General features: G+C 46.1%; 1 protein-coding gene across 11 annotated transcripts in view; it reads left to right on the top strand.

The window, feature by feature from the left end:
- Positions 1-13,019, top strand: part of RYR1 (ryanodine receptor 1) — a 228,207-nt gene that overhangs the window by 83,508 nt on the left and 131,680 nt on the right. For all 11 annotated transcript variants that reach the window (XM_083626671.1, XM_083626668.1, XM_083626667.1 and 8 more), the window contains exons 21-28: positions 23-127; positions 334-437; positions 2,292-2,375; positions 4,354-4,513; positions 6,001-6,148; positions 7,031-7,233; positions 8,904-9,078; positions 10,114-10,322. In XM_083626671.1, the coding sequence (XP_083482797.1) occupies positions 23-127; positions 334-437; positions 2,292-2,375; positions 4,354-4,513; positions 6,001-6,148; positions 7,031-7,233; positions 8,904-9,078; positions 10,114-10,322 (1,188 nt within the window). The remainder of the gene's footprint in view (positions 1-22; positions 128-333; positions 438-2,291; positions 2,376-4,353; positions 4,514-6,000; positions 6,149-7,030; positions 7,234-8,903; positions 9,079-10,113; positions 10,323-13,019) is intronic.

The following is a 13,019-nucleotide window of genomic DNA, read 5'->3' as shown; positions in this document are numbered from 1 at the left end:
TTCCTCTTTTCCTTCTCTGCAGATTGTACTGCCCCCCCATCTTGAGCGAATTCGGGAGAAACTGGCAGAGAACATCCATGAACTTTGGGCTTTGACTCGCATCGAGCAAGGGTGGACTTACGGCCCTGTGAGTGTTCGGTGCCCACCAATGGGACTCCTGTTCCCCACGCCACCCCCCAATTAATATATAGGTGGAGAAGGTGCCATTCTCCTTCTCCCCCAACTCACCTAAAACAAGCTTGAGTTGGGCCTCTGAACCTTTAGTTGTGGCAAGTGAGGGAGGAGTGGGACGGGTACTATTAATCACATCCTGTGCCTCTGCCCCCTTTTCAGATCCGGGATGACAACAAGCGCTTGCACCCGTGTTTGCTGGATTTCCACAGCCTGCCCGAACCAGAACGCAATTACAACCTGCAGATGTCGGGAGAGACACTCAAGTGAGTTGATGGTGGAAAGTCCTAAGTGGAGAAGCAAGCTCAATTTAAGTGGGTCAGCTTTGTGGTGTAGTGGTTAGGAGCAGTGGACTCGTAATCTGGTGAACCAGGTTCGCTTCCCCACTCCTCCACAAGCAGCTGCTGGGTGACCTTGGGCCAGTCACACTTCTTTGAAGTCTCTCAGCCCCACTCACCTCACAGAGTGTTTGTTGTGGGGGAGGAAGGGAAAGGAGAATGTTAGCCGCTTTGAGACTCCTTTGGGTAGTGATAAAGCGGGATATCAAATCCAAACTCCTCCTCTTCTTCTACATGTGTAGGTCAGGGGGCAGCATAAGACAGCAGGCCCAGGGGTCAGCAAACTTTTTCAGTAGGGGGCCAGTCCACTGTCCCTCAGATCTTGTGGGGGGCCGGACTATATTTTGAAGAAAAAAACACCTGAATGAATTCCTATGCCCCACAACTAACCCAGAGATGCATTTTAAATAAAAGGACACATTCTACTCATGTAAAAACACCTGGCAGGCCCCACAAATAACCCAGAGATGCATTTTAAATAAAAGGACACATTCTACTCATGTAAAAACATGCTGATTCCCGGACCGTACGCAGGCCGGATTGAGAAGGCGATTGGGCTGGATCCAGCCTTAGTTTGCCTACCCATGCGGTTGGCAATGGAAAAAAGGTCCTGGCAGTGTCAGGGTCCAGAAAAGAAAACAGAGAGGAACTAAGAAAAACACAAGAGAATATAAAAATTTTTTTTCCTTCCAGTAGCACCTTAAAGACCAACTAAGTTAGTTCTTGGTATGAGCTTTCGTGTGCATGCACACTTCTTCAGATACACTGAAACAGAAGTTGCCAGATCCTTCTATATAGTGAGAAGGTGGGGAGGGGTATTACTCAGAAGGGTGGTGGGAATGGGTGATTGGCAGATAGCTGTGATGAGCCTGTTGACGACTCTTAACGACTGCAATAGGTATCTTATCTCATTATACATGACAAAGCCATTTTTCACCTTCTCACCCCTTGCTTTTTCCTGTAAGACCTATTGCAGTCGTTAAGAGTCGTCAACAGGCTCATCAAAGCTATCTGCCAATCACCCATTCCCACCACCCTTCTGAGTAATACCCCTCCCCACCTTCTCACTATATAGAAGGATCTGGCAACTTCTGTTTCAGTGTATCTGAAGAAGTGTGCATGCACACGAAAGCTCATACCAAGAACTAACTTAGTTGGTCTTTAAGGTGCTACTGGAAGGAAAAAATTTTTTTTTGTTTTGACAAGAGAATATGTCTTAGAGCAGAGGTTAGAAGCCTGTTCTCTGTAGAAGGCTGCAGTCCCTTGGGTTACAAAAATGTGTGCATTAGAGCGTGCATAAAAGCAAAGGTGTTGGTGAAAATAACATACAAGACTGCATTTCATTATGGGAAAACGGCTTGCAGAAATGTGCACCTTAGTCAAGACTGCATATAAGAGCGTGTTTATCAGGTGAAATTTACACTGGAGTGCTGATGAATTTTTCATGACTGTGGTTTTTTAAAAGAAAATAAATGGCAATGTGGGGAATGGAATTTAAGACTGGGAAAATGAGAAACTGAGAGAACAAAAGCTGACAGATCATTCTGTCCCTATCACGAACCCAGCTTTCTATACACGTACACATACCAGCTTCATATTTGACAGATGGTACTGCCGGTAAATTGAATTCTGATTCAGTAGTCTCTTCCCCATTGAATTCCCCTTGAAACTGAAAATCAGCCCTCACTGATTCACGGTTGCTCACTGAGATGAGTGGTGGAAAGGAATGTGGCTGGTAAGGACACAGCAGAGTTTGTTTAACCCTTGCTCTGTCCCCTGCAGGACCTTGCTTGCTCTGGGCTGCCATGTGGGGATGGCAGATGAGAAAGCTGAAGAGAACCTCAAGAAGACAAAGCTCCCCAAAACGTAGGTGGGCTGGTCGCTGCCTCCAGGCAGAGGCCAAAGTATAGCTCTAAATACATGTGTGTGTGTGTTGGTTTGCTGGCAAGGTTACCTTCAATCACCCCTCTGACATTTGGAAGGGTCTGTAGCTCAGTGATGAACACATGTTCTGCTTACATAAGAGAATAACAACAACAACAACAACAACAACAACAACAACAACAACAACAAAGATTTTATCATTTGTACCCCACCCATCTGACTGGTGAAGACCCTGCTGGATTGGGACAGTCACCCATTTAGTTTAGCAGCCTGTTCCCACAGCGGCCAACCAGTTGCCCATGGAAAGCTCTCTTGTTGGAGGGCGGTTGGAGGATGGATGGCGGCTAACAGATTGAGGTTGAATCCTGACAAGACAGAAGTACTGTTTTTGGGGGACAGGGGGCGGGCTGGTGTGGAGGACTACCTGGTCCCAAATGGGGTAACTGTGCCCCTGAAGGACCAGGTGCGCAGCCTGGGAGTCATTCTGGACTCACAGCTGTCCGTGGAGGCGCAGGTCAATTCTGTGTCCAGGGCAGCTGTCTGCCAGCTCCATCTGGTACGCAGGCTAAGACCCTCCCTGCCCGCGGACTGTCTCACCAGAGTGGTGCATGCTCTGGTTATCTCCCGCTTGGACTACTGCAATGCACTCTACGTGGGGCTAGCTTTGAAGGTCACCCGGAAACTGCAACTAATCCAGAATGAGGGAGCTAGACTGGTGACTGGGAGCGGATGCCGAGACCACATAACACCGGTCTTGAAAGACCTGCATTGGCTCCCAGTACGTTTCCAAGCACAATTCAAAGTGTTGGTGCTGACCTTTAAAGCCCTAAATGGCCTCATCCCAGTATACCTGAAGGAGCGTCTCCACCCCCATCATTCTGCCCAGACACTGAGGTCCAGCGCCGAGGGCCTTCTGGCGGTTCCCTCATTGCGAGAAGCCAAGTTACAGGGAACCAGGCAGAGGGCCTTCTCGGTAGTGGCACCCGCCCTGTGGAACGCCCTCTCACCAGATGTCAAAGAGAATAACTACCAGACTTTTAGAAGACATCTGAAGGCAGCCCTGTTTAGGGAAGCTTTTAATGTTTAACAGTTCACTGTATTTTAATACTTCGTTGGAAAACCCAGCCAAATAGCTGGGGTATAAATAATAAATAATAATATATTGTTGTTGTTGTTGTTATTATTATTATTATTATTATTATTATTATTATTATTATTACTATTCCCAGAAACTTGTATTCAGACATTGCTGCCTCCAACAGTGGCCGTAGAAGATAGCCATTATGCCTAGATGCCAATTACCCTCCGTGAATTTATCCAATCCTTTTTTTAAACCACCCAGCTTAGTGGCCACCACCCCATCTTTAGAGGGTCAAGTTATGTAGTTTTGATCCCTGGCATCTCCCGTTAAAAATTGCTAAGAGACTCCTTCCCAGTACTGTGTTGTTGCCTTTTATCGGCATAAGTTTAAACAATACAAAGTCATCCAGATACATTAATAATCCCAACACATAAAATATATGAAAGACTAGTTCTTGGTGCTACCTGATACCTACAGACAGAGTCTGTTCTGCCTTAAGAGTGTTACAAAATGCAGCCTTGCAGCTTCTGCCAGCTGCCCATCCCTTTGCTCTGTTTACCATCCAGGCTGATGAAGAACACAAACGTGCAAAGAACTGGCTTTGGTGGGAGTGCTTGGTGCAGAATTATGAATTGCAGCCCTGGCTATGCAATGTTGGCTTACCATTGGAGACGGGACAGCTGATTTGCTGGCCTGTTTCCCCACCAAGCAGATACAGAATTGTTTATTTGTCCAGATGGGCAAATGAGCTGGTGAAAGCGAGGGGAATGCTGTCCCAAATAGCTCAGTGGCTGCGAACAGGTGGAAAGAAAGGCTTTGGGGGCGGGGGGCAGGGGGCGTTTGCCTTGCTCTAAAGCCCTGCTTTGATCCTCTTGACAGGTACATGATGTCCAATGGCTACAAACCAGCGCCGCTGGATCTCAACCACATCAAGTTAACTCCGGCCCAGAACACCTTGGTGGACAAACTGGCAGAGAATGGGCACAATGTCTGGGCAAGAGATCGTGTCCAGCAGGGCTGGACCTATAGTGTTGTGCAGGTATGGTATACCAGTTGGCATGAGAGCGATGCTTAGCAAAGGCTACAACCCAGCATCTGGCATGGTTCTAGGTGACAGGGGAGGAAAGGAAAGCTTAAAGCCAACTCCCATCTCTTGTGGGGGCTCAATTAGTGCCAGCGCCTTTTGTCAAGAGCTTGGGTGTAACCTTCGACACCTCCCTTTCCATGGCGGCGCAGGTTGCAGCCACAGCAAAGGTGGCATTTTTCCATCTCCACCGTATTAAGCAGTTGGTCCCTTACCTTTCTCGCCCTGATCCGGCCACAGTGATCCATGCAAGAGTCACCTCCATGCTTGATTATTGTAACTCGCTCTACACGGGGCTGCCCTTGAAGCTGATCCAGAAACTCCAGCGGGTGCAGAATGCCGTGGCGAGGCTCCTTACGAGGTCCTTGCTGCGGGATCACATTCATCCAGTGCTTTACCAACTGCACTGGCTCCCGGTGGAGTACAGGGTCTGGTTTAAGGTGCTGGTTTTGACGTTTAAAGCCCTATGCGGCCTAGGACCCACGTACCTACGGGACCGCCTCTCCTGGTATGCCCCGCAGAGGACCTTAAGGTCCACAAATGACAACATTTAGGAGGTCCCAAGTCGCAAGGTGGTTAGACTGGTCTCAACTAGGGCCAGGGCCTTTTCAGTACTGGCCCCGACTTGGTGGAACGCTCTGTCACAAGAGACCAGGGCCCTGCGGGACTTGACATCTTTCTGCAGGGCCTGCAAGACAGAGCTGTTCCGCCTGGCCTTTGGTTTGGACTCAGTCTGACCCTTATATTTTCCCTCCCCTGTGGTTTTGATCCATGGGCTATTATCAAAATGAGGCTGCATTTTAAATTGTACTTTTAACCTGTATTTTAAATTGTTTTTTCCCCCTCCCCTATTATGTTTTTATTGTAAGTTTACTGGTGTTAGCTGCCCTGAGCCCGGCTCTGGCCGGGGAGGGCGGGGTATAAATTTAAAAGAAAAGAAAGAAAATGTAATGGCATTTGTGTCACAGGAGTCAGATGTTCTGACTTAAGACAGAAAGAGAAGCTGTGAGCCAGGATTCCTGAGTCCTCTGTTCTGCTCCTTCCACCTTTCTAGTCAGGCATACTTTGCTCAACATAAAGGATACCTGTGTTTATGTTGTGTGGTGTATACCAGGGATGGGGAACCTTCTTGGCTCAGTGGGCCAGATGGTTTTCTCCACCCATCCAACTTTCCTGCCTGTCCTCTGACGTCATGATGACGTCAGGTGACTAATAGGTGTGCGATCCAGTCCACCCATCAAAGTTGACCTGTGGGGTGGGAGAGGGGTCTGTTTCACCAGCAAGTTCCCTGCACCAGCAAAGCAGCATCCGGCAGGATTGAGCCCTGCCTTCACCCACCCGTCAGTTGACATCACCTGTGGATGCCAGCTGATGGATAGGTGGGTGTGGTTTTGGGAAACGGGCCAGTCTTATGTGTGTGTTTTCTGCTGTTCCCTTCTTAGGACATCAAAAACAAACGCAACCCCCGCCTGGTGCCCTACAGCCTGCTAGATGAGAGAACTAAGAAAACGAACCGGGACAGCCTGCGCGAAGCGGTCCGCACTCTAATCGGCTATGGATACAACATCGAACCACCAGACCAGGAAGCCAGTGAGTGTCCTTCTAATTCCCTGAGTTTGCTCTTCTGCCAGTCTTAGTGGGAGAGCTGATAAGAGCAGGGCAGTACAGCTAGGAGAGGCACACAGGCCTGTCTGGCTAATGAGACAGCTATCAAAAGCTGTGCTCTCGGTGCCTTTGAAGCCTAGGTGGTGGGTGACTGGGGACAGAGCCTTTTGGGTGGTGGTGCCTCATTTACGGAAAACCCTTCCAGAATTATTTGTTCAACACCACCTCTCCTCTCTTTTCAATGACAGCTTTAGATGATTTTAGTTGCCTGGGCCATAGATGAACTAATATGAAGCTGCTTCTATTTATTTATTGCAGGGATATTATAAGCAACCTTTGGGGGAGGCACATTTGAGCTGGAAAGGCAAAGGTTTAGAATGTTTTAAGATCATATTTCAAATAAAGAAATGTAGCAGATTGTGCTACCTAAGACTGCAGAAGGGTGGAATTGCAGGTTTGCTTTTCCTGTATTTCTTTTTAAATCTCCTTATGCACAAAACCCCCAAATTTAAAGAGGAGGAATTCTAACTCAGCTTTCTTCCTGGCATTCTAGTTTTTTACGTGCATTACCTTTCTGCTTGCAGAAAGCCGGCACGCAAAAACAAGTTTAAGCTAAAATCTTGTCCCTGACATGCTCGTGTTCCAAATATGGGGAAGTTCTGATGTCTGGGAGAACAATCTGGACTCCCATCTGCAGCCTGGAGTTGTACAGTCTCAGATACTCAGGGCTATGCAATCCATCTGAATGTGTGACTGGGCTCTCTGCCTAGAGGAGAGTGAACAGAACAGGGTGCCAGAGCCTATAGACCTGTAAGTAGGCAACATCACCATTGTATCTCCTCACTTCTTCCTGGGCCTCCTCAACAGGTCAGGAGCTGACCAAGGGCCGATCAGAGAAGGTCCGCATTTTCCGCGCCGAACAGTTCTATGCGGTGAAATCAGGCAAATGGTACTTTGAATTTGAGGCCGTCACAACGGGAGAGATGCGAGTAGGGTGGGCACGACCCAACGTGCGGCCTGACGTGGAACTGGGAGCGGATGAGCTTTCCTACGTTTTCAACGGACACCGGGTGAGTCAGAGGGGATGAACTACGGCCCCATTTGCACCATACGTTCAAAGCTCTGTGATGCCACTTTAGAATAGAATCGTAGGATTGTAGCATTGGGAGGGACCCCGGGGGTCCTCTAGCCCACCCCACTGCGGTGCTTTAAACAGTCGTGGCTTCCCCCAAAGAATTCTGGGAGCTGTAGTTTGCTACAGGCGCTGAGAGTTTATTAGGAGGCTCCCTATTCTCTCAGAGGTACTTTTTCTAGAGCTGCTTGGAAGAGTGACTGACGGTTAAAACACTCTGGAAATTGTGGCTCTTTGACATGGGTAGTCAAACTAAGGCCCGGGGGCCGGATCTGGCCCAATCGTCTTCTAAATCCAGCCTATGGACGGTCCAGGAATCAGTGTGTTTTGACATAAGTAGAATGTGTCCTTTTATTTAAAATGCATCTCTGGGTTATTTGTGGGGCATAGGAATTCGCTCATTTTTTTTCTTCCAACATATAGTCCGGCCCCCCACAATGTCTGAGGGACAGTGGACCGGCCCCCTGCTGAAAAAGTTTGCTGACCCCTGTGCTAGGACTACAACTCCAGCCATGCTGGCACTGATGGGAGTTGTATTCTGAAACATCTGGAAGGCACCAGGCTAGCTGAGTGGAAGAGGGTTTTTTTGTAGACAGCGCAGCTTTTCTCACCCTGATATGACAAGTTGCACTGGCCAAAATCATCTCCTCTGTGCAGCTCTGAACAGCACAATAACCCCGGCACCCTGTACCCCAATATGTGGGTGCTAAGATGTATGGAAGTGAGAGCTGGACCATAAAGAAGGCTGATCGCCCAAGAATTGATGCTTTTGAATTATGGTGCTGGAGGAGACTCTTGAGAGTCCCATGGACTGCAAGAAGATCAAACCTCTCCATTCTGAAGGAAATCAGCCCTGAGTGCTCACTGGAAGGACAGATCCTGAAGCTGAGGCTCCAAGACTTTGGCCACAACAACAAGTCGTTTAGTCATGTCCGACTCTTCGTGACCCCATGGACCAGAGCACGCCAGGCACTCCTGTCTTCCACTGCCTCCCGCATTTTGGTCAAACTCATGCTGGTTTGAGAACACTGTCCAGCCATCTCGTCCTCTGCCATCCTCTTCTCCTTTTGCCCTCCATCTTCATTTCCCCCCAAAAATATAGTCCAGCCGCCCACAAGGTCTGAGGGACAGAGGACCAGCCCCCTGCTGAAAAAGTTTGCTGACCCCTGCTCTTTGAGGTGAACGGGGTCTTTCAACAACTCTCCACACCCTTAGCTCCCGGAATTCTTTAGGGGAAGCCATAACTCTTTAAAGTTACATCATGTGGTTTTAAAAGTGTGTCATACGTGGTCCAAGTAAGACTATTCCTCCATTTAGTTCACTGTTGTCCACACTGACAGGCAACGGCCCTTCAGAATTTCAAACAGGGGGTCTCTTCCAAATGCTTCCTTAAGTTGCCGTTCAGGGTCTTAACAAATGGCAGGTCCCACAATTCCTTGGGGGAAGCCGTGACGACTGTTTTAAAGTGCTGTCAGAGCTCTTCAAATGTATTCTGCGCCCCCCTAATCCTGGGGGGTGGACCCCGCTAGCCAAGTCCTGCTTTGTGTCTCCCCTTCCTGCTACCTGTTACCTGATCCTTCCCCCCTTTTCCAACCTCCTGTCCTTCAGGGCCAGCGCTGGCACGTGGGCAGCGAGCCTTTTGGCCGCCCGTGGCAACCGGGGGACGTGGTGGGCTGCATGATAGACCTCACCGACAACAATATCATGTTCACGCTCAATGGGGAGATGCTCATCAGCGATTCGGGGTCGGAGTTGGCCTTCAAAGATATTGAGATTGGGGACGGTAAGCAGAGGACTCAGGTTCTCTCTCATTTTTAATTTTTTTTTTGCTCATGGGCCACATGAAGAATTTGTAGGGTTTCTTTGTCAGCTACAAGGAGAATAGAACACTCCAGTGCAGTGGTTCTCAACCTGTGGGTCCCGAGATGTTGTTGGACTACAACTCCCATCATCCCTGAGCTCTGGCCTTGCTAGCTAGGGGTGATGGGAGTTGTAGTTCAACAACATCTGGGGACCCGCAGGTTGAGAAAGGCTGCTTTAGTGCATGGGTAGGCAAACTAATGCCCGGGGTCCGGATCCGGTGGTTTACCAAGAAGCGGTTTACCAAAAGTGGTAAAGATATTAACTGATATGCATGGAATTTCATATATAGCTATATAATCCCTAGTATAGTAAGATACGACCTTTTGGAGCAGGCATTTTAAAAAAAAAAGTTTTTTATGAACCGCCCTAGTAGGACGCGGGTGGTGCTGTGGGTTAAACCACTGAGCCTAGGGCTTGCCGATCTGAAGGTCGGTGGTTCGAATCCCCGCGATGGGGTGAGCTCTCGTTGCTCGGTCCCTGCTTCTGCCAACCTAACAGTTCAAAAGCACGTCAAAGTGCAAGTAGATAAATAGATACCACTCCGGCGGGAAGGTAAACAGCGTTTCCGTGCGCTGCTCTACTTCGGAAGCTGTACGCCGGCTCCCTTGGCCAATAAAGCGAGATGAGCGCCGCAACGCCAGAGTCGCTCACGACTGGACCTAATGGTCAGAGGTCCCTTTACCTTTAGTAGGGCAGTAATTGTTCCTTGATAATTTGTTACCCCCCTCCATGATGGTACCTGGGGCGGATTCCCCCCCCCCCGAGCCATGTTCCTACACCCCTGGATGCAGAACTCGGCACCCAGCCAGGTACCAAATTCTGTGCTTGTGTTTTTCCTTGAGCTGTGCGATAATTAACATTAATCCAAAGCAGCTCTGGGACAGACCGATGGGCTCTAGTGATGGGCACAAAGAAAACTGGGTTTTTAATTCCCTCCACCCCTGTGGCTTTGCAGGTTTCATCCCAGTGTGCAGCTTGGGCTTGTCTCAGGTGGGGCGCCTCAACCTGGGCCAGGATGTCAGCAGCCTCCGCTACTTCACCATCTGCGGCCTGCAAGAAGGCTTTGAGCCGTTCGCCATCAACATGAAGCGGGACATCACCATGTGGTTCAGCAAGAGCCTGCCCCAGTTCTCCACGGTGCCCACGGAGCACCCACATTATGAGGTGAGCTTTGCCATGCTTGCGCAAACTGAGGCCTGAAGGGAAAGGGACATCCCAGAGAGACGGGATTTGTAGAGCGATGCCTGCAGAGAACATTCTAGAACACTCTAGAACATTCTAGAACATTCTAGAAGCCCATTTTGTGAGGAAAAGAGCAAACACCTCCTTCACCTCACTTCAGAGGGCATTCTTTGGCAGAATGAAAGCTTGGAGGGTGGGAATGTGAGGGAACTTGAGGAATGATTTTTCCCTCTTTTTTTCCATTTAAATGCTTTATTTTTCATTTTTTAAATATATATACATTTTTATTAGTTTTTTTCCACATATCATTTCCAACAATCACAAAACATAACTTCTTCTCTTATACAATATTTTTGACTTCCGTCAACACCTCTGATGATTTTCCGTTCTTTATCACTTATTCTGCATTTCTTAATTTCTCTTTTACTCTTAATTATCCTTAACTAATAATTCTCCTCATAGTCTTTCTTGCAATATTTCAAATAGTCCTCCTTACAGAACTTCTTGCAGTCCTACTAGCGTAATCTGTTCATTACAATTGCTTTCAAATAGTTCATATATTTACTCCAGTCTTCTAAGAATCTCTGGTCCCACAGGTTTCGAATCCTTCCTGTTAATTTATCCAATTCTGCATAGTCCATAAATGCTATATTATTCATTTTCCATATATATATATACAAGACGTAGTCATCTTCATTTCAGTCATTCCAATAAAAATAGACAAAAGATACATACAATTTCAACTACACGAGCCTATGACTTCCAGTCCTCTTCATATTTTCCTTTATATTAAACATCTTGCTTTAATTTATCATTACTATTTTGTAAAAATTCTCTTTTCTATTTTGATATCACATTCCATCTTACGTTATTTTAATGTGTTTTTTTAAATTGATTTATCATCAACCTATGTACCAAACACATAACCATACAAGTTATGGAGAATATTCAGTTTTTAAAAAAGCAAATTGCAGAGATGTGGTAACATAGAACCAAAATTATAAGGGGAGCCTATATAGCCCAGTCATGATGAAGAGTGAGTTCATGGGGTGGTGAAACCTACCGGAAAAATAAGAAATCAAGATAAACTTTTTATAAAAGAATGGAAATTGTTTGTTGAATATTTACAAACAAACTGCAAACAGATAAGATAAGAACACTGGCAGGATTATTGTAATAACCTGCAGTTTTATAAGAGTATATATTTAAAGCAGATGAATAAATGAAACAAATTAATTTGGATAAGCAGAAGATATTAAAAATAAATTTAAGGAACCGCAGAAAGAGGGGGAAGGAAGTCAGGTTTTGAAATGTTAAAATGACTATGGAATCATTGAAATGCATAAAACTGAAAATCATAAATAAAATAAAATAATAAAAAAGAGTGAGTCACCGGAGGACATATGGCTGTCCCTATTTATATATATATAATTTAAAAAATGGAGACCAGTCCACTTCAAAATTTGAGCCCTGTGAGGAAGATAGGATGGAGGCTGGTTTCTGAGAGACAGAGGAAGATGCCAGGCTTGTTGCCTCAACATGGAGAGACAACGTGAGGGAGAAGGCCCTTAAGGTATATGACAAAGCCATGTTGGTGAAAAGGGACCAGGACCTTGGAGAATAAAGGAATTGGCGTTGTTATGGAGCTCCAGAGAGAGGCAAATACAGTGGTGCCCCGCAAGACGAACGCCTTGCAAGACGGAAAACTCGCTAGACGAAAGGGTTTTCCGTTTTTTGAGCTGCTTCGCAAGACGAATTTCCCTATGGGCTTGCTTCGCAAGACGAAAACGTCTTGCAAGTTTGTTTCCTTTTTCTTAACACCGTTAATACAGTTGCAACTTGACTTCGAGGAGCAACTCATAGAACGCAGTGTACATAGTAGCCTTTTTTGAGGTTTTTAAAGACTTTGGTGATTTTTGAAGCTTTTCCAAAACTTATTTTGCAGCCATTTGGCAAGTTAAGCATTTAAAACTTTTTTTTGGTGGGGGTTGGATTTTGGGTTGGGGTGTTTGGAATTCAAGGACTTGGTGTTGGGGAGGGGTTTGCAAGAATCTGGAAGCTTGTGTGTTTTTTTCTGCATTTTTATGATTTTCTGTGACCATTGGGGCACTCTGCTGTTTTTTTAAAAAAATCTGGATTTGAATTTCTGTGTGCTAGGTGGCTGGGGGAACAGTTGGGGAGGGGTTTGCAAGAATCTGGAAGCTTGTGTGTTTTTTTCTGCATTTTTATGATTTTCTGTGACCATTGGGCCACTCTACTGTTTTTTAAAAAAAAATCTGGGTTTGAATTTTGAAATGCTCTTTACAGTATGTGTGACTTTAAAGAGCACTTAATAAACTCTTGTCGTACCAAATTTGGCTTTGTTTGGACTTTGTTTGACCATAGGAACGCATTAATTGATTTTCTTTTTCTTTTTTTAAGATATTTATTAGGGTTTTCCATTTTATACAAACAAAGAAAAAAAGAAAAAAGTTAAAAAGAAAAAATATTAAAAACACATAAATTCATAACTTATTTTCCAATAACATATTTCCCTGACCTCCTCATGCCTCCCCTTCTTGTATTCCAGTTCAAATTGTTCATCCAGCAAATCCTTATCTCATAGCATTACAGCTAAAAACCCCTTATTTTCTATCCATCTTCTTAAATTATTGTAACTTATACTTTTACTTATATACA

This window comes from Podarcis filfolensis, assembly GCF_964270895.1.
Source record: "Podarcis filfolensis genome assembly, chromosome: 8".
Classification (NCBI taxonomy): Eukaryota; Metazoa; Chordata; class Lepidosauria; order Squamata; family Lacertidae; genus Podarcis; species Podarcis filfolensis.
This window is presented reverse-complemented; position numbering and strand designations above follow the sequence as displayed.